At 36.6% G+C, this 27,935-nt stretch overlaps 1 protein-coding gene across 2 annotated transcripts in view; it reads right to left on the bottom strand.

Annotated features, from left to right (window-relative positions):
- Nucleotides 1-483: 483 nt before the first annotated feature.
- The window catches only part of LOC126236956 (cGMP-dependent protein kinase, isozyme 2 forms cD4/T1/T3A/T3B), a 582,919-nt gene continuing 555,467 nt past the window's right edge, over nucleotides 484-27,935 (bottom strand). For both annotated transcript variants that reach the window (XM_049946654.1, XM_049946653.1), the window contains 8 exons: nucleotides 23,264-23,410; nucleotides 15,982-16,129; nucleotides 7,922-8,085; nucleotides 5,653-5,830; nucleotides 5,412-5,541; nucleotides 4,427-4,553; nucleotides 4,001-4,063; nucleotides 484-2,362 (listed from right to left, as the gene is read on the bottom strand). In XM_049946654.1, the coding sequence (XP_049802611.1) occupies nucleotides 2,197-2,362; nucleotides 4,001-4,063; nucleotides 4,427-4,553; nucleotides 5,412-5,541; nucleotides 5,653-5,830; nucleotides 7,922-8,085; nucleotides 15,982-16,129; nucleotides 23,264-23,410 (1,123 nt within the window). In that variant the 3' untranslated portion in view covers nucleotides 484-2,196. The remainder of the gene's footprint in view (nucleotides 2,363-4,000; nucleotides 4,064-4,426; nucleotides 4,554-5,411; nucleotides 5,542-5,652; nucleotides 5,831-7,921; nucleotides 8,086-15,981; nucleotides 16,130-23,263; nucleotides 23,411-27,935) is intronic.

Genomic DNA, 27,935 nt, shown 5'->3' with positions numbered 1-27,935 from the left:
CAATCTGCAGTCTAAACCTTGATACTACAGTCTTTCCAGTGAAAGGAGAGCCCTTATGGTTAAAGTAGCCTTAGTGTGGCTGCTTTCACATCTATCACAACTAATCACATAACGTGACAGATGAGTTGTTGTCAGTTACACAGTTTCAGTACAACCAGCAGCCTTTTTTGTTTTGCAGATGAAAGCTTAAAACAGTACTGCCAGTTGTCAGATGTCTCTCCTTCTGACATATGAAGCACGGTGATTTTCACCTTTAAATGCAGCACAAAAGGTGGGAAACATTTTGGGATTGATGCCAGGGTGAAGAATGCAGTAAGCAACTGGCCCAACAAAGGGCCCATAGCAACTATGACATGGAAACAGCAGTATTCAGTTTATCTCTAAAAACACATTTGCTCTTCTGTGGGAATATTTTTTTGTCCTCTAGGACCTTTACACTTGTGGTAATGTGGTAGTCCTGGTATAAGTAAATAATAACTTCAGTTGGTCAAAAAATATTAACATTTATTTTCTGTATAATTTGGACTATTTTAAATGACACAATTGACCTTTATAAAAGATCATCAATTTCTGTATGTACAAAACACACAAAAGCAGTTTACAGATACAATCATAAAGTTTTACATTTGAGCTCACAGTTCAAATCATTTTGATGTTAGAGCATTTTATGTATGTGACATTTAATTTTTAGTATATACATAAATTTCAAAGAAGCTGGTGGGTTACCTAGCTCCAGCTGTAGATACAATCTCTTCATTAAAGAAAAAGAGGAAGTGAGTGGAGACCATCATAGAATTTCAAAACAAAAGATGACAAAGTAATTTCACACGACCTTTTCAGATCACAAAGGTAACAAACATATATGTACATAAAATACAACATGCCTCTCGTTGGCAACTTCAATACTTTGAGCAGTTTTGGTCCCTAAACTAAAGATCACTGGCGATGACCTACTTCTGCAGATAAAGTTTGAAGATAAGTGCAGATACCAAACTGAAAACTTAAAAAAATTGTAACAAAGATAAATGGCACTGCTTTTGTTATTCCGTTTGCAGATATAACAACAAACACCTCCAGTTTCTAGCAAATTTTCTCTGGATTACATGCAAGCATTGATGTTACAGCAGTAAATACATTTCCAGTAAGACTACAGAAATTCTGTTAACAAAAGTATGAGTAATGTCTGGTAAGTACAAAATAACATTCTAAAAGCTGGAGTAAAAATGTATATGCAACAAAGGAACTTTCTTCTATCTTTTCTTTCTCTGAAATACCATAATATCCTAATGCTGACAGAGCAATAAACAAAAACATGTTACTTGATCCAAGACTGCTGCATCTTTAAAATTATACACAAATTATATTTAAGGGAACAGGTTTTCAAATTATATTATTTTTCATGTAATACATGCCACAGTCTATCACCTCACTTCTTCACTGTGTGAGATAATATTCCTTTCATTCCTATTAGTTTAAATATTTATGTGTTATCCTTGTAGTGTTCTGTAATTCAGACATTTTGTATTAAAAATGTATACTTAAAGAGGAAGTAATAAATTATATATTACAAAATATAACTTGCTGAAAATCATTTCAAATTCTGCTGGATGAGAGATAGTAACACAGATTACTGACACACATATTTAAATGACATTCTTATTACAATAAACACATGGATAACATAATAATGTATACTGCAATTATTGTACCTAATATTTCCAACTAGCATGCTGTTTATTATCATGATGATTTAACTTATTATAGTTTATTTTCTCTGAATTTTGAAAAATTTGAGGTTTTTCAAGATTTACATCCTGATATGCTCAATATTTGGCAAGAACATAGATGATTAACCTGCAACAATATGTCAAAGTAATAAGCATATTACATTTAATGTGTGTACTGGATCTCTTAAAGGTATTTTTTACACTTTAGTATCAAAAAATATTCAGTCTGTGAACAGAGTAAGACGAAAGGAGGTAGCACAGCCCAAGAGAGACACTGAAAACAATTTCCGAATTGTTATTTTAATTTCTTTGAAAATATGATGAAGCAGACACGGATCTACAGCATGATTTCATAGGCATTATCTGCATTCTGTCAGCTCTTGTCACAAACACGCAATGAACCTTCCTGCACTGAGAGACAGACAGGCTTTCTGCTGTTGGCACTTTCCCCTGTAAATCTGAAACTTCCTTAGAAGTCAGCATCCCAGCCAGTAAGGTCATCAGGAGGAGGACCATCACTGTCTGGAGGGTAGGCATCGAAGTTTGAGGTGTCCGTTACATTGCGCACAACAGGCACAATGGGTGGGGTCAATGTAAGATTGCGAAGACCTTCCCAATTAAAGCCATCAAACCACCTGAAAATTGTAAATTGAAGTGTATTGGTAAAAATATCTGGCTCAAATAAATCTTATTACTACACACAACAAAACGGTGTATCTTAAGATAGGGTGTTTTATGTCTATGAAAGTACTAAAGAAACCTGCTTTAAGAAACAATTATAACAGTCTGGATATGGTGTACACTTAACTGGAAATGATTAACAGATGGCAGAATGTCAAATGATAGCTTTAGAAAAATGGTTATTTTGTTCAGGCCTTTCTGTTGAAGCTACCTGTACACTCTTTGCCTTGATACAACATGTCCCGTGTGTGCTGCAAAATCAAATGCCAGTTGCCGTGCAGTACTAAAACACTCCGGTCATGACCTAACAACCAAATAATGGTCCTTTCTCTCTGATGTTGCACATGGTTGGCCATGCCCTGCTCTTCAAGATACAGTTTCAGTCTCTATAAACTGTCACCACATCCAAGAAACAATAGAACAATTCACATTAAGACATCGGGCCACATCAGCTTGCAACTGTCCTGCTTCCATTTTTCCTACGGCCCTCCACCACAAAGAGTCTGGTGGGCATTCTGCACTGTCTGTGACTGTGTGCACAGAGATTGTGGCTGTGAGAGTATCCGGCAAACACTACCCCATTTGGTAGGTGCCCTGACGTCATAGTTAGCATGGTTGTCCATTGACCAGAATGCCATCTTCCATGCAGAACACAATTACAGACATCTGTTAACAGTTTGTATGATTATACTCTGAATCAGACACAGGACTGGGAAACAGCGGTTTGTTGCTTTAATTTTGGACACCAGTGATACTGAATTCTGAATGTCCATTATGTGAGTCACCTGCAAGGGAAGTATACCTATGTTTAAATTCAACCAGCCCTTATTAATTCTTGACTTCATAAAAATTTTCATTGATTTAGAGTACCCTTTCATCAGTGTAAATCACACAAAACAAAAAGTGTTATGACAGTATGGTACTGCTGTCTCTCTACGTGTACGAAATGCACACTGTATTATTTTAAAAAGTGGTGAGAAATCTGTAACAGAATGATATATAATTACTATTTGAGAACAACTCGTTATTCATTTCTTCACATTGCTCTAGGTTTCCTCTCGTTCTCTGTGATACAATCAGTAATATGAGAAATAATCTTCCACTGTGCAGAAGAATTATTGAGCAGTACTAGCTACATAAATATGAAATCGGATTGTGATTTGTATCATTATATGGTTACATATCATCACCCAAATAAAAACACTTTACTATGTGCAATACACATTTTGTTGCTTATTATTTGTAAAATATCCTTACTGGCAATTATTTGTTTTTCTCCAATTTACTGTCCTTTGAGTACATGCATGCACTTCCCCATCACTAGCAGGTACATAAGAGTGTGTTTTTTGCTCGTAAGTTCTAAGTACACTCAATCAAACTGATATGAGAAGTGTAGTTACAGCATCCTTATACTGCCCAGTAAAAGGTGTCTAATACAGAACTGAAAGGGTTTATGCAATTTTTCCACATATGTTGAGTTGGTTGATATCATAGGGAGCACTGTGTACTGCCATAAAAATAACAGGAAATCATATTCTATTACAGGAAAATTAAATAATAAAAGTTGGAGATTATTATGAAAATTTTCTTACTTGTGCTTCTGTATCTCACTAATACCACCCTTTTGGTAACCAAGTCTCTCAGCCGGATTGTCCCTGAAATAGACAAAGAAAAATTTAATATTATAGAAGATGGAAAGTAAACTTTGCCACTTAAAATAATTTCCAGTGTGTCACTCCAAAGACTATAGCTACTACTAGCAGCCTTCTTTGAAGCTCTGTTTGTCTTTACTGTATGAAAACACTTGTTTGATATTCTATCAACATTCTGATATGCAGAACTGCATAAACTGGTATTCTCAATCAAACTTTCATGCCCAAATCTTTGGTCTACATTCACATTACAAGATCTAAGAACATTACTGAGCAGAAGTACAGGTATGCATTTTTAAAAACTGCACTAATTTTTATTGTGTATATAGAATGAAGAAAACTAACTATGTAATTTAACTTACTCACCGACATAGTTTCTTAATAAGTGCCATGGCATTGCGAGTAATAGTCCTTGGAAAGTCTATGGCATCAATACCCTTGAGAATTATGTTGTACGTCTTCATTGGATCAGCCCCAGTAAATGGTGGTGTCCCTGATTAACAGAAGAATATAACACTGTCAGCATATGAAAATATGGCAAGTAAACCATTAATTTCCAATGTTCAGCCAATAAGTGACAGCAAATTGGCAGATACTTGCAAAATATAAAAGACTGTTGCATTTTCAGAATCCATGGTTTCTTAGCCACAAAAAAAGACAACAAAGTTTACAGTAGGAACTGTTCTTTTCTGTATTATTCTTCAGTTGCTAAAAGTGTGCTGCTACTGTGGTATTAAAAAATAACTTTTTCTGCATACACGCTTTCTCTATTTTCCCACTGAGAGAGGTGGTGCAGTGGCTAGCATACTGCACTTGCATTTGGGAGGACAACAGTTCAAATCCACATCTGGCCATCCCGATTTAGGTTTTCCATGATTCCCCTTAATCGCTTCACGCAAATGCCAGGATGGTTCCTTCGAAAGGGCATGGCTGACTTCTTTCCCCGTCCTTCCCTAATTTGATGGGACCAATGACCTCACTGTTTGGTCCCTCCCCCAAATCAACAAACCAACTTTATTTTCCAGCTCCCCTCTCCCTTCTGGAACTTTGTAAAATGGTTGAAAGATCAGCAGACACTAATATTACAACAGGTTTCCTTGCTATCTACGATGAACATGAAGAAAGAAAAAATAAATCGCAAATCTATATGTATTTCTCAGATTAATGCATTTCAACTATTACTGATACTCAAACACTTAACCTTTTGAAAAAAACAGAAATGAAAAATAAGACACTTCACAATTTTGGAAGCCAGTTTTAACCATCTGCAAGTCTACTGATGTATAGTCAAAAGGTTTACACAGAATTTATTTTACAACAAGATAAATCCACTCATAATCAGAAACATTACCTGTCAGCAGTTCAAACATAAGAACTCCAAGAGACCAGTAGTCAGCACTTATATCATGCCCACGATTCAGAATTACTTCAGGTGCAACATATTCTGGTGTTCCACAGAATGTCCAAGTTTTTCGTCCATGCTAAAATAAATACCAAGTCATAGTAAGACAGGAAATGAAAACATAATGTGTTAAATTTTATTGAAAACCATACAAAAACAATTTAAGAAACAGTAGTTAAAGGAGACTTACCTGCAGCTTTTTTGCAAAACCAAAATCCACTAGTTTGACGTACCCCGCATTATCAAGAAGCAAATTCTCTGGCTTGAGATCACGATATATAATATTACGGCTATGAAGATAGTCAAAAGCCTCAACCACACAGGCAGTATAAAATCTGGTTGTGCCATCATCAAAATGCCCTTTGTCCCTGTAACCATAAGTAAACATTTTCTAAGTAAGACATGAAATGAAATTCGACTAGCCACGTGGACTCTCTGTGCAATAACTTAATTATTTTTTGATGTGTGTATAATCAAATTAACCAAAAGTTTTTGTCACATGCATCACAAATTACAAACATAGAAAAACTACATCATAATATAGCAAAAGATAAAAATTACAGAAACCTTGGTGCACTAGAACTATACAGCTGGCAGCTGGAGAGCATTTTATGCTTGTTGTTGGAATGCTACTGTAAGTTCAATGCAGACAGATTGTCCCTAACATTACTGTAGTAATATTAACATAAAATCTTAAATCCACATTAAAATCAGGGATTATATTTTACCTTTCTTTAAAGAATATTTTGGATCATATTTTACACACATAACCAACATTCAGCACAATCATTCTCCACTCTAAAGGAGTGTTGTACTCCAAGCAATTATTCTTTTTTTTTTTACTTCCTGAATGTCATAGCAATGCACAAATATTCAGGATGACTATTATCTTTAGCCATATGTTATCTACTGAACTGTGAAAACAACAGTAGCTGCAGGTTCCAAGTGACTAGATTTACCATTCATAAGTTGTACCTTTCATGGGATGATGTGCCTGTGACCTTTTAATATGTCAGTATACAGTGGCCTTCATAGTACCTCGAAGATACAATGTGACACAGTTCAGTCTTGAAACTTACTTATTTATCTTCCTGCTAACAGGCATTTCAACACTGAGAAACCAAACGATGACAATAACAGGATTATGCAACAACCGGCTGGCAAGTGCAGTCTACATCTAGGTGGGTGTAGTGACTGGTAATATTTATTTGTCAAATCTCCTTAACAGAGTAATGATTCTGTAACTCCTTCACCAGAATACTGCACTACACTGTTATCTCTCGCCAGTTTAACTGCTTGCTGTTCATAATGTCGGTTTTTCCATAGGTCCAATAAGTTCAGTTTTGGTGTATCACAATTCAATTCAGTTATAAAGTTGTGTCATCAGACCAAACGGTGTAATTAGCATCATAATCTTTGATGCATTTGTCCAAGAAAATACTGAATATTTGGAAAGGATACATCATCTTCACTCAACATCAAGAAACCTATGCATTAGGGGACTCCACTTTCGTTGCCTGAAGGTTTTGTGACTGAATTATTGCCACTCGACACTTACAAATCTTGCGACACAAAGTTCCAATTGTTAAACAGCATGTGAAATCCTGTAAATGCCTTCACACCCAGCCCTCTCTCTCTCTCTCTCTCTCTCTCTCTCTCTCTCTCTCTAAGTGGTATAAAACAGTGAATATTCACAGTTTACAAAAGAAAAAATTACAGTGTCCCATTTATAAAAAAATTTTGCTTGCCTCATAATGTAAACAAGTCATACAAGCAACACAACAACTGCAAAAAATGGATGAGTTATAATGTTTTTTTTTTATAGAAAGAAAAGTTTCAAAAATTAACATTTGTACAAAAAAGCTTATCTCCAGTTTAAAACTGTGTTTTACATATAAATGGTCAGGGTTGCCATAGACATAGTGTTGGTTTTTTTTTTTTTTGTGTGTGGTGGTGGTGGAGGGGGGGGGGGGGAGGAGGAGTATGTGTTTGCTGCTCCTGGTAGCAGAATTTTCTGGTATTTAAAATGTTTCTATGTTTTATCTATCATAACTTGCAGTAGTATTTTTACCTCTATATGTATACTCTCTAAACCACTGTGAAATGCATGGCAGAGGGTACATCCCAATATACCAGCTATAAGGGTTTTTCCCGTTCCATTCGCACACGGAACACAGGGAAATGAGTGTTTAAATGCCTCTGTACAGCCTGTAATTAATTTAATATTGACCCCAGTTTGGCAGCTAGTGCACAGACATGCCTCTTTTGGAAAAAGTACTATTGGTATAATGTTTTACTTCAATTATCTGTACATGTAAGCCTACCAGTTACTGATCATTGTAAGACACTTTTTATGAGTAACATTCTAGATGGCAGACAGTTATATCTGTTCTATTAATAACAGAATTATAGAATGCTTAAAAATCTCATTTGGGCATACATGCAGGAAATGTACAAACCTCAAAATTGTCCATAATTCTCCTCCAAGGCAAGATTCCATAAGCATGTATAAATACTTCCTATCTTTAAATGTCTTATACAATTTGACAATAAAGTTGCAATTGGCCTCTCCCATAATCTCCTTCTCTGACATTATATGCTGCTGTTGCCTGGTTTCCACAATCTAACAAATAAATAAATACACAAAAATTTAAATAGACAAATTATTAAATCATATACTACCTAAAAGTACACTGTACAAACCAGGTAAAACCTTCTAAGGGAGTGATTTTGATATAGAGACAGAAAGAAGAAACATACTATTACATAGAAACCAAGAAATAAAAAGAGCAAAGAAGATATCAGCCCATAGAATGACATAAAATTTATGGTTAAGACAAATGTGAAACAAACTGGGATAACTTCAGGTACAGAAATGTTTGTAAGCATAAAATATTCAAAATAAAAAATAGAGAAAGTGAGACACAGACACTGTGAACAGATAAAAAATGTACTACTCAGAACAGAAATAAAAAGAAAGCTACCAAACATTGCAGAATAAGAAATAATACGGAGGAATAATGTTAAAGCAACAAAACAGTAGTAGTAGTAGTAGTAGTACAAGCAACAATAATAATAATAACAATAATAATAATAATAATAATAATAATAACAATACCCGTGGAGGCCCGGGAAAAGAATAGGCCTCCGGTATGTTCTGCCAGTCGTAAAAGGCGACGAAAAGAACAAACCACTAATAGGGCTAACCCCCCTTTTAGTGTGATTAGTTGGTTCAGGACAGAACTAAAGAAGCCTCGGACAAGCGCCGTCATGGTCGGGGACGACGCTTGAACCCTATGCCCGCCCACAATGGTAACGACACTGCTAGCCAACTGGAAAATGATTTAAATCCAAATAGAGGTGTTTTGCAGGATATGCTTCCTGCAACCACCCTAGAGGGAAAACAAAGACAGAGGATGAGATGGTCAGATGAAGTTAATCGACACCTCATGTTCTGTTATTACCAAGCAACAAACCTAGGAACCAACACAACTGGATACAGATCACAAGTATACACAACATTTATTACCAGATACCCAGAATTAAAATTTTTAACAGAACAACGACTAGCTGATCAGATCCGTGTAATAATCAAAAATAACAGGATACCCCAGTCAGAATTAGAAAACATCAAACAAAAAGTACAACAAATACTGGAACAAAATAATGTGCAATCAGAAGAAGAAGAAAATACAGTAATTGACTCAAACATCCCAGAGCAAACAAACAAAGAACAACACGCACCAATTAAACAATCAGAGGAAAAGGAAATCTTAAGACAGCCACCAGAACAAGCACAAATAGAACACGAAGTGACACACATGTTAGATATAGAAGAAAAATTTCAGCTGACATATATAGAATACAAAGACACAAATACAGACATAAGACCATTCTTGCATAGACCACCAAATAACCCACAAGTCGAAACAACAATAAAAACTATCAACACAATCATACACAACAAAATAAATGAAAACACAACTATGGAAGAGTTACAACTACTGGTTTATATAGGAGCACTCACTACACTAAATATACACACTAGACAGAGATCAGAACCAACCAACACACAGAAGAAACCCACAAAACCAGCATGGCAACACAGGCTACAGATCAGAATAGAAAAACTGAGAAAAGACATCGGACAGCTAACACAATTTATAAGAAATGAAATCTCGGGAAAAAAACGAAAAAGGTTAGGTAAAATCTCACAACAAGAAGCGACAGAGCAATTAGACGAAAAGAAGCAGAAATTACAAGCATTAGCCAAACGACTCAGAAGATACAAAAAAAGTGAAAATAGAAGGAAACAAAACCAAACATTCAACACAAACCAAAAGAAATTTTACCAGACAATAGATAACACACACATTAAAATAAACAATCCACCAAACATAACAAACATGGAACACTTCTGGAGCGGCATATGGTCTAACCCGGTACAACATAACAGGCATGCACGGTGGATACAAGCAGAAACAGACACATACAAGATGATACCACAAATGCCTGAAGTGATAATTTTGCAACATGAAGTCACCCAAGCAATTAATTCTACTCACAATTGGAAAGCCCCTGGAAAAGATAAAATAGCAAATTTCTGGTTAAAGAAGTTCACCTCAACACATTCTCATCTAACTAAATTATTTAACAGTTACATTGCAGACCCATACACATTCCCTGATACACTTACACATGGAATAACTTATCTGAAACCTAAAGATCAAGCAGACACAGCGAACCCAGCTAAATATCGCCCCATAACATGCCTACCAACAATATACAAAATATTAACTTCAATCATCAAACAGAAATTAATGACACATACAACACAGAACAAAATTATAAATGAAGAACAAAAAGGCTGTTGCAAAGGAGCACGAGGATGTAAAGAGCAACTGATAATAGATGCAGAGGTGACATATCAAGCTAAAACTAAACAAAGGTCGCTACACTACGCATACATTGATTACCAAAAAGCTTTTGATAGTGTACCCCACTCATGGTTACTACAAATATTGAAAATATACAAAGTAGATCCTAAATTGATACAGTTCCTAAACATAGTAATGAGAAATTGGAAAACCACACTTAATATCCAAACAAATTCAAATAATATCACATCACAGCCAATACAGATTAAGCGTGGAATATACCAAGGAGACTCATTAAGTCCTTTCTGGTTCTGCCTTGCTCTGAACCCACTATCCAACATGCTAAATAATACAAATTATGGATACAATATTACTGGAACATACCCACACAAAATCACACATTTGCTATACGTGGATGATCTAAAACTACTGGCAGCAACAAATCAACAACTCAACCAATTACTAAAGATAACAGAAGTATTCAGCAATGATATAAATATGGCTTTTGGAACAGACAAATGTAAGAAAAATAGCATAGTCAAGGGAAAACACACTAAACAAGAAGATTACATATTGGATAACCACAGCGACTGCATAGAAGCGATGGAAAAAATGGATGCCTATAAATATCTAGGATACAGACAAAAAATAGGAATAGATAATACAAATATTAAAGAAGAACTAAAAGAAAAATATAGACAAAGACTAACAAAAATACTGAAAACAGAATTGACAGCAAGAAACAAGACCAAAGCTATAAATACTTATGCCATACCAATATTGACCTACTCATTTGGAGTAGTGAAATGGAGTAACACAGACCTAGAAGCACTCAATACACTTACACGATCACAATGCCATAAATATAGAATACATCACATACATTCAGCAACAGAAAGATTCACATTAAGCAGAAAGGAAGGAGGAAGGGGATTTATCGATATAAAAAACCTACATTATGGACAGGTAGACAATTTAAGAAAATTCTTTATAGAACGAGCAGAAACTAGCAAAATACACAAAGCAATCACTCATATAAATACATCGGCTACACCACTACAATTTCATAACCACTTCTACAACCCTTTAGACCACATAACATCAACAGATACGAAGAAAGTAAATTGGAAAAAGAAAACACTTCATGGCAAGCACCCGTATCATCTAACACAGCCACACATCGATCAAGACGCATCCAACACATGGCTAAGAAAAGGCAATATATACAGTGAGACAGAAGGATTCATGATTGCAATACAGGATCAAACAATAAACACCAGGTATTACAGCAAGCATATTATTAAAGATCCCAATACCACAACAGATAAATGCAGACTTTGTAAACAACAAATAGAAACAGTAGATCACATCACAAGCGGATGTACAATACTAGCAAATACAGAATACCCTAGAAGACATGACAATGTCGCAAAAATAATACATCAACAGCTTGCCTTACAACATAAACTTTTAAAACAACAAGTTCCTACATACAAGTATGCACCACAAAATGTACTGGAGAATGATGAATACAAATTATACTGGAACAGAACCATTATAACAGATAAAACAACGCCACATAACAAACCTGACATCATACTTACCAATAAAAAGAAGAAATTAACACAACTAATCGAAATATCCATACCCAATACAACAAATATACAAAAGAAAACAGGAGAAAAAATTGAAAAATACATCCAACTGGCTGAGGAAGTCAAAGACATGTGGCATCAGGATAAAGTTGACATCATACCAATTATAGTATCAACTACAGGAGTCATACCACAGAATATCCACCAGTACATCAATGCAATACAGCTACATCCAAACACATATATACAACTACAGAAATCCGTAATTATTGATACATGTTCAATTACCCGAAAGTTCCTAAACGCAATGTAACATATACCGTACAGTTAAAAGGAAGTCACGCTTGATCAAGGTCCGCGTCACTTTCATTTCGAACCAGACCTAAGGTCTGAGAAAGGAAAGAAATAATAACAATAATAATATGAAGCTCATTCAATAATAAAAAGAGACAAATTGGTCTGGAAAGAAAAGCTTTTATTTTTACAAAAAAATACTTCTTCTACTTTTTGACATAATTCCCTTGAACATTTATACACTTGTTCCAATGGGCTACAAGCTTTTTTATTCCAGCTGCAAAGAACTCTTTATCTTGATGTTTGAACCAATTTCCCACAAACATTTTCATGTCCTTGTTGTCCTGGAACCTCTTCCCACGTAATGCCTCCTTCAGTGTACCAAACAAATGGAAACCACTAGCTGCTAAATCAGAACTGTAAGGGGGATGAGGCAGTACTTCCCAGCCCACTTTGTCAATGGTTTCACGGGTTAGTTGAGCAATATGAGGAAATGCATTGTCTTGCTGAAGAATCACACCTCTCCTCTGAGATCCATATCATCTCTCTCTCATGGCTGGCTTCACCTCGTTTAAAAGCAAATCTGAGTAGTATTGGCTGTTCATTGTATGCTGCTCTTCAAGATAATTACAAAAACTGGACCTTCAGCATCCCAAAACAGCATCAACATGACTTTTCCTGCTGATGCTTGGGTTTTGAATTGTTTCTTTACAGGTGAGTTGGTGTGCTTCCACTCCATGCTTTGTCTTTTTGATTCTGGTTCATAATAGTGAACTCAAGTTTCATCACAAGTGAAAATTTTGTTGAAGAAGTGCTCACCTTCTCTGTCATAACATTCCTTTAGCTCTGTGCACACTCTCCACCTTGTTTCCTTATGTAGCTGCGTCAACTCCTTTTGGACCCATCTTGCACATGTTTTGCGGTACTTCAGCATGTTACAGGCAATGTTATGAACTGTACCAAAATTAACTTGAACCTTATCAACCATCATTTCCACAGTCACATGGAAGTCAGCATGAATAATGTCATCAGTTCGCCTTTCAAGTGAGGGTGTTGAAACTGCAACTGGTCAGCCAGAACGGTGTTCGTGAGTCACTGAGTCGCGACCTTTTTTGAACTGTTCTACCCAGTTGTAAAAATTTGCATGATTCATTCAACCATGACCATAAACTTAAGACATTCTACAGTATATGCTCACTGGTGTCTCATCTTCAGCAAGTAAAAATAACAGAATGTTGTTCATCTAATGTGGACATTTCAAGCAGATCGCTATCTTGAAATGTATTTTTGAGGCTATAAACAAAACAATGTTGATACCTCAGCTGATCAGACCTCATCCCAGTGATTTTAACTGAAAGCCATAAAGTACCAAACTTGCCCTACTAACAGTTTTTTCCCCAGACCAATTTGTCTCTTACTGAATGACCCTAATAATAATAATAATAATGACAATGATAGTAAAATACCATTAAGGAGTAAATTTCTGAGGAATAGGTCCTATTCATCTAGTCCAGGACACATGTCAAAGAGTAATTGATACTCATTTGTGCAAACAAACATATGAAACAACGTACACAACAGTTTGTTTTGTTGTCAGGAATAGATTTTGTTCTTCGTTACCCTTAATTTATAAGTAACTATTTTCATCTTCACAACACTAATTTTATTAGAGAAATACATAAACTAAGACCTATGTAATAATCCTTTCACTCAAAATATTTAGGATAAAACAGTAACTTGGAAAGCATGAAGAGTAGGATTTAATGACTTGTCAATTGCAAGGTCTAAAGATAAAGAAAAAAGTCAGGCTGGGCAAGGAGTGAAACTAACTGACTGTATTCTTTTCCAAAAATCCACTCTGCCAATTTGATTTGGTTTATTCAGGAAAAATCACGAGAAACATCTGGATGGCCAGAGGAGATTTTAACCTCGCTTCTCCACAATGCAAGGCCAGTATCTTAACCACATATTAAAATATGAACAAACAAAGCTGTGTGTGATAAATATTGTGGCTTGCTAGTAAAGCCTGACACTGTCAGGTAGGAGAGAGTAGTCCTAATGTAATTTATTCAATAAAATTTTTTATTGCAATAAGCTTTTAATGTGTGGACTGCAATTTTTAACATAATTTTCCTTCTTTATTACCATCATCTCGCGCGACTATGATTTACAACCTCGTTCACTCATGATGAAGTTTTTAACTACATACTGTCATAGTCTAAAAACAAAGATGATGTGACTTACCAAATGAAAGCACTGGCACGTCGATAGACACACAAACAAACACAAACATACACACAAAATTCAAGCTTTCGCAACAAACTGTTGCCTCATCAGGAAAGAGGGAAGGAGAGGGAAAGACGAAAGGATGTGGGTTTTAAGGGAGAGGATAAGGAGTCATTCCATTCCCGGGAGTGGAAAGACTTACCTTAGGGGGAAAAAAGGACGGGTATACACTCGCACACACACACATTTCCATCCACACATATACAGACACAAGCAGACATATTTAAAGACAAAGAGTTTGGGCAGAGATGTCAGTCGAGGCAGAAGTGCAGAGGCAAAGATGTTGTTGAATGACAGGTGAGGTACGAGTGGCGGCAACTTGAAATTAGCGGAGATTGAGGCCTGGTGGATAACGGGCAGAGAGGATATATTGAAGAGCAAGTTCCCATCTCTGGAGTTCGGATAGGTTGGTGTTAGTGGGAAGTATCCAGATAACCCGGACGGTGTAACACTGCGCCAAGATGTGCTGGCCGTGCACCAAGGCATGTTTAGCCACAGGGTGATCCTCATTACCAACAAACACTGTCTGCCTGTGTCCATTCATGCGAATGGACAGTTTGTTGCTGGTCATTCCCACATAGAATGCATCACAGTGTAGGCAGGTCAGTTGGTAGATCACGTGGGTGCTTTCACACGTGGCTCTGCCTTTGATCGTGTACACCTTCCGGGTTACAGGACTGGAGTAGGTGGTGGTGGGAGGGTGCATGGGACAGGTTTTACACTGGGGGCGGTTACAAGGGTAGGAGCCAGAGGGTAGGGAAGGTGGTTTGGGGATTTCATAGGGATGAACTAAGAGGTTATGAAGGTTAGGTGGATGGCGGAAAGACACTCTTGGTGGAGTGGGGAGGATTTCATGAAGGATGGATCTCATTTCAGGGCAGGATTTGAGGAAGTCGTATCCCTGCTGGAGAGCCACATTCAGAATCTGATCCAGTCCCGGAAAGTATCCTGTCACAAGTGGGGCACTTTTGTGGTTCTTCTGTGGGAGGTTCTGGGTTTGAGAGGATGAGGAAGTGGCTCTGGTTATTTGTTTCTCTACCAGGTTGGGAGGGTAGTTGCAGGATGCGAAAGCTGTTGTCAGGTTGTTGGTGTAATGCTTCAGGGATTCCGGACTGGAGCAGATTCGTTTGCCACGAAGACCTAGGCTGTAGGGAAGGGACCGTTTGATGTGGAATGGGTGGCAGCTGACAGCTATAGTATAGACAAGCATCATTTTATAACCTGATCATCATCATGATCTTAAAATCACATATAAGAGCACTTTTACATCTGAGCTACTGCAGGCTATCAAATATGAATGATCTGGCACTTAATAGTTATAAAGCAGCTTAACTACTTAACATAATTATTTCTATAAATATAGTCCAATTAACAAATGAAAATACTGTATTGTTACAAATCAGTTACATTCCCTGTTGAACAACAGACAGACATATCGGAATATAAAATAATGATGAACAGACTCACCTGACTTTTCTTCATTTGTTTCAAAGCAAATGAACGTAAAGGATCTCCTGCAATCTGAACTAATTCAACACGGCCAAAACCTCCAACTCCCAATGTAGCCAAAACACGTAGATCTGACAGCTTAACGTCCCTGAACTCTTCATCAATCCTGTACAGAGAAAAGTTGTATCAGACAAGGAAAGAGGAAGAAATAACAAACAAAAAAAACCTATAACTAACTAAGTAGCAGCAGCATGCACCTGTTTCTCTGAGAGTGTTTATCAAATGACACAGCTATAGCATTATGATCATCACTACTTGCAGTGGGAGCAGGTAACTGTATATAAGAAGTGAAGACATTTTAAGTTGATGTACTATTCAAAGGTATAGTGACATATGTTCATTGTATAGTGCAGTTTGAAATGCAAACTCCAGGGACTGAACAGAATTCTAGAAGAAACTAATTTGTCTGGGACAAAAGTGTACCTGTTTCACTAATTGCTGTGATGAAAAGATATTCAGGATATGTGTTGTAGAGAGTGTTATGGGGTATGGTAGGGAAAACATGTTACCATGGTGTCCCAGTACGCTTAGGATGACACAGCAAGATGTCACCAGACATATGTGAAAAATTATTGCTGTCTGGAGTGTTTTACGTCTTTACATATATGGAACAGCTTCTAAATTCATCTGACTTAAAGATCCTATACTGCTCATTAATATCAGAAATTGGGACTGCAACATATCCAGCTTTTTGTCACTGTCTTTTGGCATCTATGCTGCTTCGATCATGTATTACCTTAAAAGCAAAATGTTGTGCAACACACTACTAATTGGGTGGTTATAATTCAATCAATATATAGTGTATTACATGCTTTTAGGAAATCAAACAAGTGTGGTGAATTATAAAAATATTGTAACTGTGGACTAAAGGGAAATTAAATGGTAAAAGATCACATCTATTATAAAATTATGGTAAATTTCCTACCTTGACACTGATCCTATAGAATGGCATGAAACAGATTAAGTGTGTCAGTTAGTCTGTACACAGTTTCCCAGTACACACAATTAAAAATCTGTCTAGTGTAAAACACGTACAATTTGGCAGTTACAATTGTATAGTACAATATTTTTATGGCCATGTGACAACTATGTGTGGTAAAATTTAGAACTTCATTATATGCATTTACATTGTTAGGAGCTTCCTAACTGAAACACATAATTGTAATAATAAAAGGACATTATAAAGCATGTAATGTAAGTGTTTTGAAACCTGCAACTACTTCAAAAAAATAAATAAATAAATAAATAAAATAAAATGAAACTATTTCCTACACCTCTCTTTTTGTAAGATATATTGACATCACTGTTGATACTTTCCACAAGAATGTTACCAATGCCCTCCACTCAAATTTTAAAAATCTCATCCATAAATATATTTTTATTTTACCTTATTCATTGGCAGGACTTTAAAATTTCCTCTAAAATAAAAGAATGATGTTCTGCTTGTAACATTATTTAATATAGTGTGTCAGTACATTAATCAGCTTTTGTCTCAGGTTTCAAATTCTCTTAAATCAAGTTCTGAAATAAAAACCTTTTCAGTCTACTATTTTCTCAATATATTTATTACCACACACTTATCATTCCTAGCTTCACACATGGAAAACCTGCCCCCATGTACCTTCTGTTCATTATCTTTCCCATTTCTTTCATTATTATTTACTATTTTCTCCTTTTCCTTTCAACATTCTTCAGGGGTGTGTGTGTGTGTGTGTGTGTGTGTGTGTGTGTGTGTGTGGGCGCGCGCGCGCGCGCGTGCATGCGTGTGTGCGTGTGCGTGCGCGTGTGTGTTCCTTATACTTTTTTCTTCTGTATTTAACTACTGCTCTGTTTCAATTCTTCTGCAGCTGCTTTTTGTAACCTATGTCATTTTATAATATTTCTCTTATCAATGTCTCCTTCCACTTCCCTAATTTCTCAAGTACTTTCATTTTCATGGTCCTTCTCTGATTTCTTGCATTTTACCTCATATCTGTTACACTTCTATTTTAATTTCTACTGCACGGCATCTTACTGTATCTCTTTGATTGCTATCCATACTACAGTTCTTGTGAAACATTGTTTTTGAAAACAAACTCAACTTTTTTTTAAAACAATTCACACTTAAGAACCTCTGGTTCTGTGAACTTCAACAGCCAACTATGTTTCCAGCCTAGGGAATTGCTATTGTTGCTATTTTTATTATTATTATTTCTTTCCTTTCTCAGACGTTATGTCTGGTTAAAAATGGAAAGTGATGCAGACCTTGATCAAGCGTAACTTCCTGGATGCGTCTTCCATTTAGGAACTTTCAGGTAATTGAACATGTATCAATAATTACAGATTTCTGTAGTTGTATATATACGTTTGGATGTAGCTGTATTGCGTTGATGTACTGGTGGATATTGTGTGGTATGACTCCTGTAGTTGATAGTATAATTGGTATAATGTCAACTTTATCCTGATGCCACATGTCCTTGACTTCTTAAGCCAGCTGGATGTATTTTTCAATTTTTTCACCTGTTTTCGTCTGTATATTTGCTGTATTGGGTATGGATATTTTGATTAGTTGTGTTAATTTCTTCTTTTTACTCGTGAGGATGATGTCAGGTTTGTTATGTGTGTTGTTTTATCTGTTATAATGGTTCTGTTCCAGTATAATTTGTATTCATCATTCTCCAGTACATTTTGTGGTGCATACTTGTATGTGAGAACGTGTTGTTTTATTAGTTTACGTTGTATATCAAGTTGTTGATGTATTATTTTTGCTACATTGTCATGTCTTCTGTGGTATTCTGTATCTGCTAGCATTGTACATCCATTTGTGATGTGATCTACTGTTTCTATTTCTTGTTTGCAAAGTCTGCATTTATCTGTTGTGGTATTGGGATCTTTAATAATATGCTTGCTGTAATATCTTGTGTTTATTGTTTGATCATGTATTTCAATCATGAATCCTTCCGTCTCACTGTATATATGGCCTTTTCTTAGCCATGTGTTGGATGCGTCTTGATCGATGTGTGGCTGAGTTAGATGATATGGGTGCTTGTCATGTAGTGTTTTCTTTTTCCGATTTACCTTCTTTGAATCTGTTGATGTTATGTGATCTAAAGGGTTGTAGAAGTGGTTATGAAATTGCAATGGTGTAGCTGATGTATTTATATGAGTGATTGCCTTGTGTATTTTGCTAGTTTCTGCTCATTCTATAAAGAATTTTCTTAAATTGTCTACCTGTCCATAATGTAGGATTTTTATGTCGATAAATCCCCTTCCTCCTTCCTTTCTGCTTAATGTGAATCTTTCTGTTGCTGAATGTATGTGATGTATTCTATATTTGTGGCATTGTGATCGTGTAAGTGTATTGAGTGCTTCTAGGTCTGTGTTACTCCATTTCACTACTCCAAATGAGTAGGTCAATATTGGTATAGCATAAGTATTTATAGCTTTTGTCTTGTTTCTTGCTGTCAATTCTGTTTTCAGTATTTTTGTTAGTCTTTGTCTATATTTTTCTTTTAGTACTTCTTTAATATTTGTATTATCTATTCCTATTTTTTGTCTGTATCCTAGATATTTATAGGCATCTGTTTTTTCCATCGCTTCTATGCAGTCGCTGTAGTTATCCAATGTAATCTTCTTGTTTAGCGTGTTTTCCCTTGACTATGCTATTTTTCTTACATTTGTCTGTTCCAAAAGCCATATTTATATCATTGCTGAATATTTCTGTTATCTTTAGTAATTGGTTGAGTTGTTGATTTGTTGCTGCCAGTAGTTTTAGATCATCCATGTATAGCAAATGTGTGATTTTGTGTGGGTATGTTCCAGTAATATTGTATCCATAATTTGTATTATTTAGCATGTTGGATAGTGGGTTCAGAGCAAGGCAGAACCAGAAAGGACTTAATGAGTCTCCTTGGTATATTCCACGCTTAATCTGTATTGGCTGTGATGTGATATTATTTGAATTTGTTTGGATATTAAGTGTGGTTTTTCAATTTTTCATTACTATGTTTAGGAATTGTATCAATTTAGGATCTACTTTGTATATTTCCAATATATGTAGTAACCATGAGTGGGGTATGCTATCAAAAACTTTTTGGTAATCAATGTATGCGTAGTGTAGCGACCTTTGTTTAGTTTTAGCTTGATATGTCACCTCTGCATCTATTATCAGTTGCTCTTTAGATCCTCGTGCTCCTTTGCAACATCCTTTTTGTTCTTCATTAATAATTTTGTTCTGTGTTGTATGTGTCATTAATTTCTGTGTAATGACTGAAGTTAATATTTTGTATATTGTTGGTAGGCATGTTATGGGGCGATATTTAGCTGGGTTTGCTGTGTCTGCTTGATCTTTAGGTTTCAGATAAGTTATTCCTTGTGTAAGTGTATCAGGGAATGTGTATGGGTCTGCAATGTAACTGTTAAATAATTTATATCTAAAAACAAAGATGATGTGACTTACCGAACGAAAGTGCTGGCAGGTCGATAGACACACAAACAAACACAAACACACACACAAAATTCAAGCTTTCACAACAAACTGTTGCCTCATCAGGAAAGAGGGGAAGGAGAGGGAAAGACGAAAGGATGTGGGTTTTAAGGGAGAGGGTAAGGAGTCATTCCAATCCCGGGAGCGGAAAGACTTACCTTAGGGGGAAAAAAGGACAGGTATACACTCGCACACACACACATATCCATCCACACATATACCAATATGTGGATGGATATGTGTGTGTGCGAGTGTATACCTGTCCTTTTTTCCCCTTAAGGTAAGTCTTTCCGCTCCCGGGATTGGAATGACTCCTTACCCTCTCCCTTAAAACCCACATCCTTTCGTCTTTCCCTCTCCTTCCCCTCTTTCCTGATGAGGCAACAGTTTGTTGCGAAAGCTTGAATTTTGTGTGTGTGTTTGTGTTTGTTTGTGTGTCTATCGACCTGCTAGCGCTTTCGTTCGGTAAGTCACATCATCTTTGTTTTTAGATATATTTTTCCCACGTGGAATGTTTCCCTCTATTATATCGTTAAATAATTTAGTTAGATGTGAATGTGTTGAGGTGAACTTCTTTAGCCAGAAATTTGCTATTTTATCTTTTCCAGGGGCTTTCCAATTGTGAGTAGAATTAATTGCTTGGGTGACTTCATGTTGCAAAATTATCACTTCAGGCATTTGTGGTATCATCTTGTATGTGTGTGTTTCTGCTTGTAACCACTGTGCATGCCTGTTATGTTGTACTGGGTTTGACCATATGTTGCTCCAGAAGTGTTCCATGTCTGTTATGTTTGGTGGATTGTCTATTTTAATGTATGTGTTATCTATTGTCTGGTAAAATTTCTTTTGGTTTGTGTTGAATGTTTGGTTTTGTTTCCTTCTATTTTCACTTTTTTTTGTATCTTCTAAGTCATTTGGCCAATGCTTGTAATTTCTGCTTCTTTTCATCTAATTGCTCTTTCGCTTCTTGTTGTGAAATTTTACCTAACCTTTTTTTTTTTTTTTTTTTTTTTCTGACATTTCATTTCTTATAAGTTGTGTTAGCTGTCCGATGTCTTTTCCAGTTTTTCTATTCTGATCTGTAGCCTGTGTTGCCATGCTGGTTTTGTGGGTTTCTTCTGTGTGTTGGTTGGTTCTGATCTCTGCCTAGTGTGTATATTTAGTGTAGTGAGTGCTCCTATATAAACCAGTAGTTGTAACTCTTCCATAGTTGTATTTTCATTTATTTTGTTGTGTATGATTGTGTTGATTGTTGTTGTTTCGATTTGTGGGTTATTTGGTGGTCTATGTAAGAATGGTCTAATGTCTGTATTTGTGTCTTTGTATTCTATATGTGTCAGCTGAAATTTTTCTCCTATATCTAACATGTGTGTCACTTCGTGTTCTATTTGTGCTTGTTCTGGTGGCTGTCTTAAGATTTCGTTTTCCTCTGATTGTTTAATTGATGCGTGTTGTTCTTTGTTTGTTTGCTCTGGGATGTTTGAGTCAATTACTGTATTTTCTTCTTCTTCTGATTGCACATTATTTTGTTCCAGTATTTGTTGTACTTGTTGTTTGCTGTTTTCTAATTCTGACTGGGGTATCCTGTTATTTTTGATTATTACATGGATCTGATCAGCTAGTCGTTGTTCTGTTAAAAATTTTAATTCTGGGTATCTGGTAATAAATGTTGTGTGTACTTGTGATCTGTATCCAGGTTTGTTGCTTGGTAATAACAGAACATGAGGTGTCGATTAACTTCATCTGACCATCTCATCCTCTGCCTTTGCTTTCCTTCTAGGGTGGTTGCAGGAAGCATATCCTGCAAAACACCTCTATTTGGATTTAAATCATTTTCCAGTTGGCTAGCAGTGTCGTTACCATTGTGGGCGGGCATGGGGTTCAAGCGTCGTCCCCAACCATGACGGCGCTTTTCCAAGGCTTCTTTAATTCTGTCCTGAACCAACTAATCACACTAAAAGGGGGGTTAGCCCTATTAGTGGTTTGTTCTTTTCGTCGCCTTTTACGACTGGCAGAACATACCGGAGGTCTATTCTTTTCCCGGGCCTCCACGGGGTTTATTATTATTATTATTATTATTATTACAGAAAGAAATTTTATTTACATTTACCTGACTTATTATTTGAACAAGATAATCTATGCCCTGTTTAGATTAACATGTAAAAACAGATATAATTATTGTTGAGTTGAAAAATATGAATGCATATGATCAAAATTTGAAGCAGGATAGAAATGTGCATTTAATAACTTCCAAAACAGTAATAATGGCACTGGAGCTGACTAGCACTCAATTAGCTCAGCCCCAGATATGAGGATTTCAGTTTTGGCAAATTGTAAGTATGTGCTCCACTTCGGTTTCAAATATGATTGTGATTCATTTTTATATTTTTACTTTTTTCTTGAATTCATATCCTTTAATTTTGACATTAATGCTTCGGTATTATTATATTATATTTCATACAGTTGAGAGTCTGAGAAGATGCTGTTTTCATAACAGTAAAACAAAAAACCAAAGAGTGTAAAATGCTCCCTTAATGTTTACATGGAGAAAAGTCTACATTTCAGCTGACGTACATTATTTGTCAATGCTTTGTTACCACTCTTTCCTAATTTCCTACCATCTATCATATATGATCTGTGACCCCTTCCAAAGGGATTGATGGAATCTGTTGTATGAATGAATAAATGAATGAATGAAAACAATATCTTATTTTCAAGATAGTTAATTAGACATTTATCCATAGATTACTTTTTAGGAAGTTGTAGTGAATTTACCTCCTGCGTTCAACACCTTCATCCTTGTAGCGCGTTCGAATCTCATCCAGACTTGATATTAGTTGATTGAATGTCTCACGATCAATCACCAAACATGTGACACCTTCAGGGTCAGAGGCAATAATATTTGCTGTACGCAGATCATCACTGTTGAGAGAAAATAAAAATGTAATTGACACAGTAAGAATACACGAAGCATTTAAGAGTAAACTGGAAACAGCATTACATAGTTATTTAAAAAATTTTGCCTGAGGTCTTCAACCATTTAACATCATAGTGGTTTGTACATTATAGATGCAGGTTTAGATAAATTTACAGATTTAGCTCATACTGAAAGGACAAATTATGAGTAGAACATTACACATATTTAATCATTGCCTACAACTGAATCACTTTTTCTTCAAAGATGAAATTGTTCATTATTCACAATAAGGACAGATAATTTAATTTTTCCTGCGCTAAAACTATAAACAACCAAATACTCATTTCAACACAAACATTCAAAAGAAGCAAGGAAAAAGTATTTGCTAAGCACTGTATAACTAGCATACCTGCAGTCTATACAGAAACGTACATATATACCTGAACTATAAAAATTTTATACATATGTATGTACAACATCATCTCCTAAATCACTGGACATGTTTCAACCTAACTTCGTAAACATACAACTAGCTGTCTGGAAAGAATCACTCTTGGGGTAAAACCACATACCTATCAAAGGGGTAGAGGTGAGGTGAAAAAGTAATGTAGTTCACAGTGCATGAAATCCCAGATTTTATTCATCCATTATTTAGGAATGAAAGCCCATAGTGACTTATAACAAACTTTACATATAATTTCAAACCTTTACAAAACTTTTCCTCACTGACAATCTCCACAAAATTATGAAAGGAAAAAATTTTATCACTTACTGCATTTTCACTGTTCATGCAGTAAAACTGCCACATTTAACATGACATTTTCATTTATTACTTCTTTACTTTTTACTGTATTCTCAACATATTTTGTGGATGGTATTAAAACATACCACGGAATGTACCTGCAAAATTATATTGACGTCACAAACACTGAGATGTGTGAAAAACTGCCACATCATGTACGATGTTTCAATTTATGACTTATATGCTTCTAACACTATTCATAACAAATTTTTCATATTGTTTCCACATGTGCCACCGAATATACCTATAAAATTATATCATTGCATGACACACAGTCCTAGGGATATGACATCATAAGCATTCAGATGCATGAAAAACTGCAACATCATGCATGACACATTAATTAATATGTCTTTACTACTAACTCTATTCACAACACATATTGCATACAGTATTCAAATACACCACTGAGTGTATCTGCAAAATTATATCATTGTTTGACACACTGTTCAGGTTATATAATGTCATAAACATTGAGCTTCATAAAAACAAAACTGCAGAGTTAAATTTGCTAGAGATACAGATGAAACAGGGTGTGCACAGATATGTGTGAAATATATCTAACATGTGCATACTCTAGCAAAGCTGTGGGAAAAAGCAGCACCTAAACCCCAGGATCCATTTCAACCACACTTGATACACATACTACAGTTATTACTTAATATCTGGAAAGAAATTGTGAGTGTAGGAACCACCAGCCTGCTATTGAGTGAGGTGATAATCTAGTGATGGCGAGACGAGATGGGGAGGAGGAGATGGACACATAAAGGGAGAGGAAAAGGTGGAAAGAAAGAGAAGGGCATGGGGACGAGGAAATGGACAGAGGAATGGAAAATGATGAGATTGACAGAAAGAGGGGGAAGCAAGAGAAGGACAGGGAGAGGAGCAGGAGATGGGCAGAGAGGGAGTTGGGATGAGGAGATACACAGAGAAGGGGAATGGGGTGATAGCCAGAGAGAGGCGAAGGAGCAGATGGGCAGAGAAGGAGAGGAGGAGCAGATGGACAGAGAAAAGGGGAGCAGCAGATGGACATAGAATGGGGAGGGGAGGGGAAAGGAGGAGATACACTCTGGAATAAATACGTACATGGGCAACCCCAGGTACTCAGATAGTTTTTCAATATTATAGATAACACAGAAGCCCCACAAAGGCAAATATTTCTTTTTTAAAAAAATACTGTAATTTTTTATAATATTCTATCAAGGTCCATGCATATCAAATTAAGTACTCGTACATTAAAAGCATAAAATTAAATAACAACTGAAAAAGCTTCCCCAGTCATTAATTAGCTACTACACAATGTGTTGATGTGTTCATTTTGGTATTATCAACATCATAATCAGCTGTGTGTTATACACTGAAGAGTAAAAGAAACTGGTACGCCTGCCTAATATCTTGTAGGGCCCCTGTGAGAACACAGAAGTGCCCCAATATGACTTGGCGTGGACTCAACTAATGTCTGAAGTAGTGCTGGACGGAACTGATACAATCACTCCTGCAGGGCTGTCCATAAATCCATAAGAGTATGAGGGGATGGAGATCTCTTCTAAACAACACGTTGCACGGCACGCCAGATATGCTCAATAATATTCATGTCTGGGGAGTTTGGTGGCAGTGGAAGTGCTTAAACTCAGAAGAGTGTTCCTGGAATCACTCTGTAGCAATTTTGGACGAGTGGGGTATTGGAATGTCCTGCTGGAATTGCCAAGTTTGTTGGAATGCACAATGGACATGAACAGATGCAGCTGATCAGACAGGGTGCTTATGCACATCACCTGTCATATCTAGACATATCAGGAGTCCTATATCACTCCAGCTGCATATGCCCCAAACCATTATAGAGCCTCCACTAGCTTTAACAGTCCCCCACTGACATGAAGAGTCCATGGTTTCATGAGGTAGTCTACATACCCGCACACATCCATCCGCTTGCTACAATTTGAAATGAGACTTCTCCGACAAGGCAACATGTTTCCTGTCATCAACAGTCCAATGTCTGTGTTGACAGGCCCAGGCAAGGCATAAAGCTTTTTGCTGTGAAATCGTCAAAGCTACATGAGTGGGCCTTCAGCTCCAAAAGCTGATATTGATGATGTTTTATTGAATGGTTCACATGCTGACACTTGTCGATGGCCCAGCATTGAAATCTGCAGAAATCTGCAGAAGGGTTATGCTTCTCTCATGTTGAACAATTCTCTTCAGTTGGTCCTGTTCTTGCAGGATCTTTTACCGGCCACTGTGATGTTGGAGATTTGATGTTTTCTCTGATTCTTGATATTCACAGTACCCCCGTGAAATGGTCGTACAGCAAAATCCCCACTTCATCGCAACCTCAGAGATGCTGTGTCCCACCACTCATGTGCCGAATATAGCACCACGTTCAAACTCATTTTAGTCTTGATAACCTGCCATTGTAGCAGCAATAACTGATCTAACAACTGCATCGGACTCTTGTTGTCTTATACAGTGTGTTACAAAAAGGTACGGCCAAACTTTCAGGAAACATTCCTCACACACAAAGAAAGATAATATGTTATGTGGACATGTGTCCAGAAACGCTTACTTTCCATGTTAGAGCTCATTTTATTACTTCTCTTCAAATCACATTAATCATGGAATGGAAACACACAGCAACAGAACGTACCAGCATGACTTCAAACACTTTGTTATAGGAAATGTTCAAAATGTCCTCCATTAGCGAGGATACATGCATCCACCCTCCATCGCATGGAATCCCTGGTGCGCTGATGCAGCCCTGGAGAATGGCGTATTGTATCACAGCCATCCACAATACGAGCACGATGAGTCTCTACATTTAGTACTGGGGTTGCGTAGACAAGAGCTTTCAAATGCCCCCATAAATGAAAGTCAAGAGGGTTGAGGTCAGGAGAGGGTGGAGGCCGTGGAATTGGACCGAATCTGTTGTTGAGAAGCGTACGAACACTTCAACTGAAATGTGCAGGAGCTCCATCGTGCGTGAACCACATGTTGTGTCGTACTTGTAAAGGCACATGTTCTAGCAGCACAGGTGGAGTATCCCGTATGAAATCATGGTAACGTGCTCCATTGAGCGTAGGTGGACGAAACTAAAATTAGCTCTAACATGGAAATTAAGCGTTTCCGGACACATGTCCACATAACATATTTTCTTTATTTGTGTGTGAAGAATGTTTCCTGAAAGTTTGGCCATACCTTTTTGTAACACCCTGTATAAGCAGTGCCGACTGCAGCGGCATGTTCTGCCTGTTTATGGATCTCTGTATTTGAATACGAATGCCTATACCAGTTTCTTTGGCGCTTCAGTGTATAATCAAGTTGTGCAATGTGATATAAACAGTACAGATCTACATGAAGTGTGAGATAATCAAATTGAACAGAGAAGTTGCAGCATTAGAAAATTGTAGCGAAATGCAGGAAGATCTGCAGTGGATTGGCACTTGGTGCAGGGAGTGGCAAATGTCCCTTAACATAGACAAATGTAATGTATTGCGAATACATAGAAAGAAGGATCCTTTATTGTATGATAATATGATAGCAGAACAAACACTGGTAGCAGTTACTTCTGTAAAATATCTGGGAGTATGCGTGCGGAATGATTTGAAGTGGAATGATCATATAAAATTAATTGTTGGTAAGGCGGGTACCAGGTTGAGATTCAATGGGAGAGTGCTTAGAAAATGTAGTCCATCAACAAAGGAGGTGGCTTACAAAACACTCGTTCGACCTAT

This window comes from Schistocerca nitens, chromosome 2 (genome assembly GCF_023898315.1).
Source record: "Schistocerca nitens isolate TAMUIC-IGC-003100 chromosome 2, iqSchNite1.1, whole genome shotgun sequence".
In the NCBI taxonomy this organism is placed as follows: domain Eukaryota; kingdom Metazoa; phylum Arthropoda; class Insecta; order Orthoptera; family Acrididae; genus Schistocerca; species Schistocerca nitens.
This window is presented reverse-complemented; position numbering and strand designations above follow the sequence as displayed.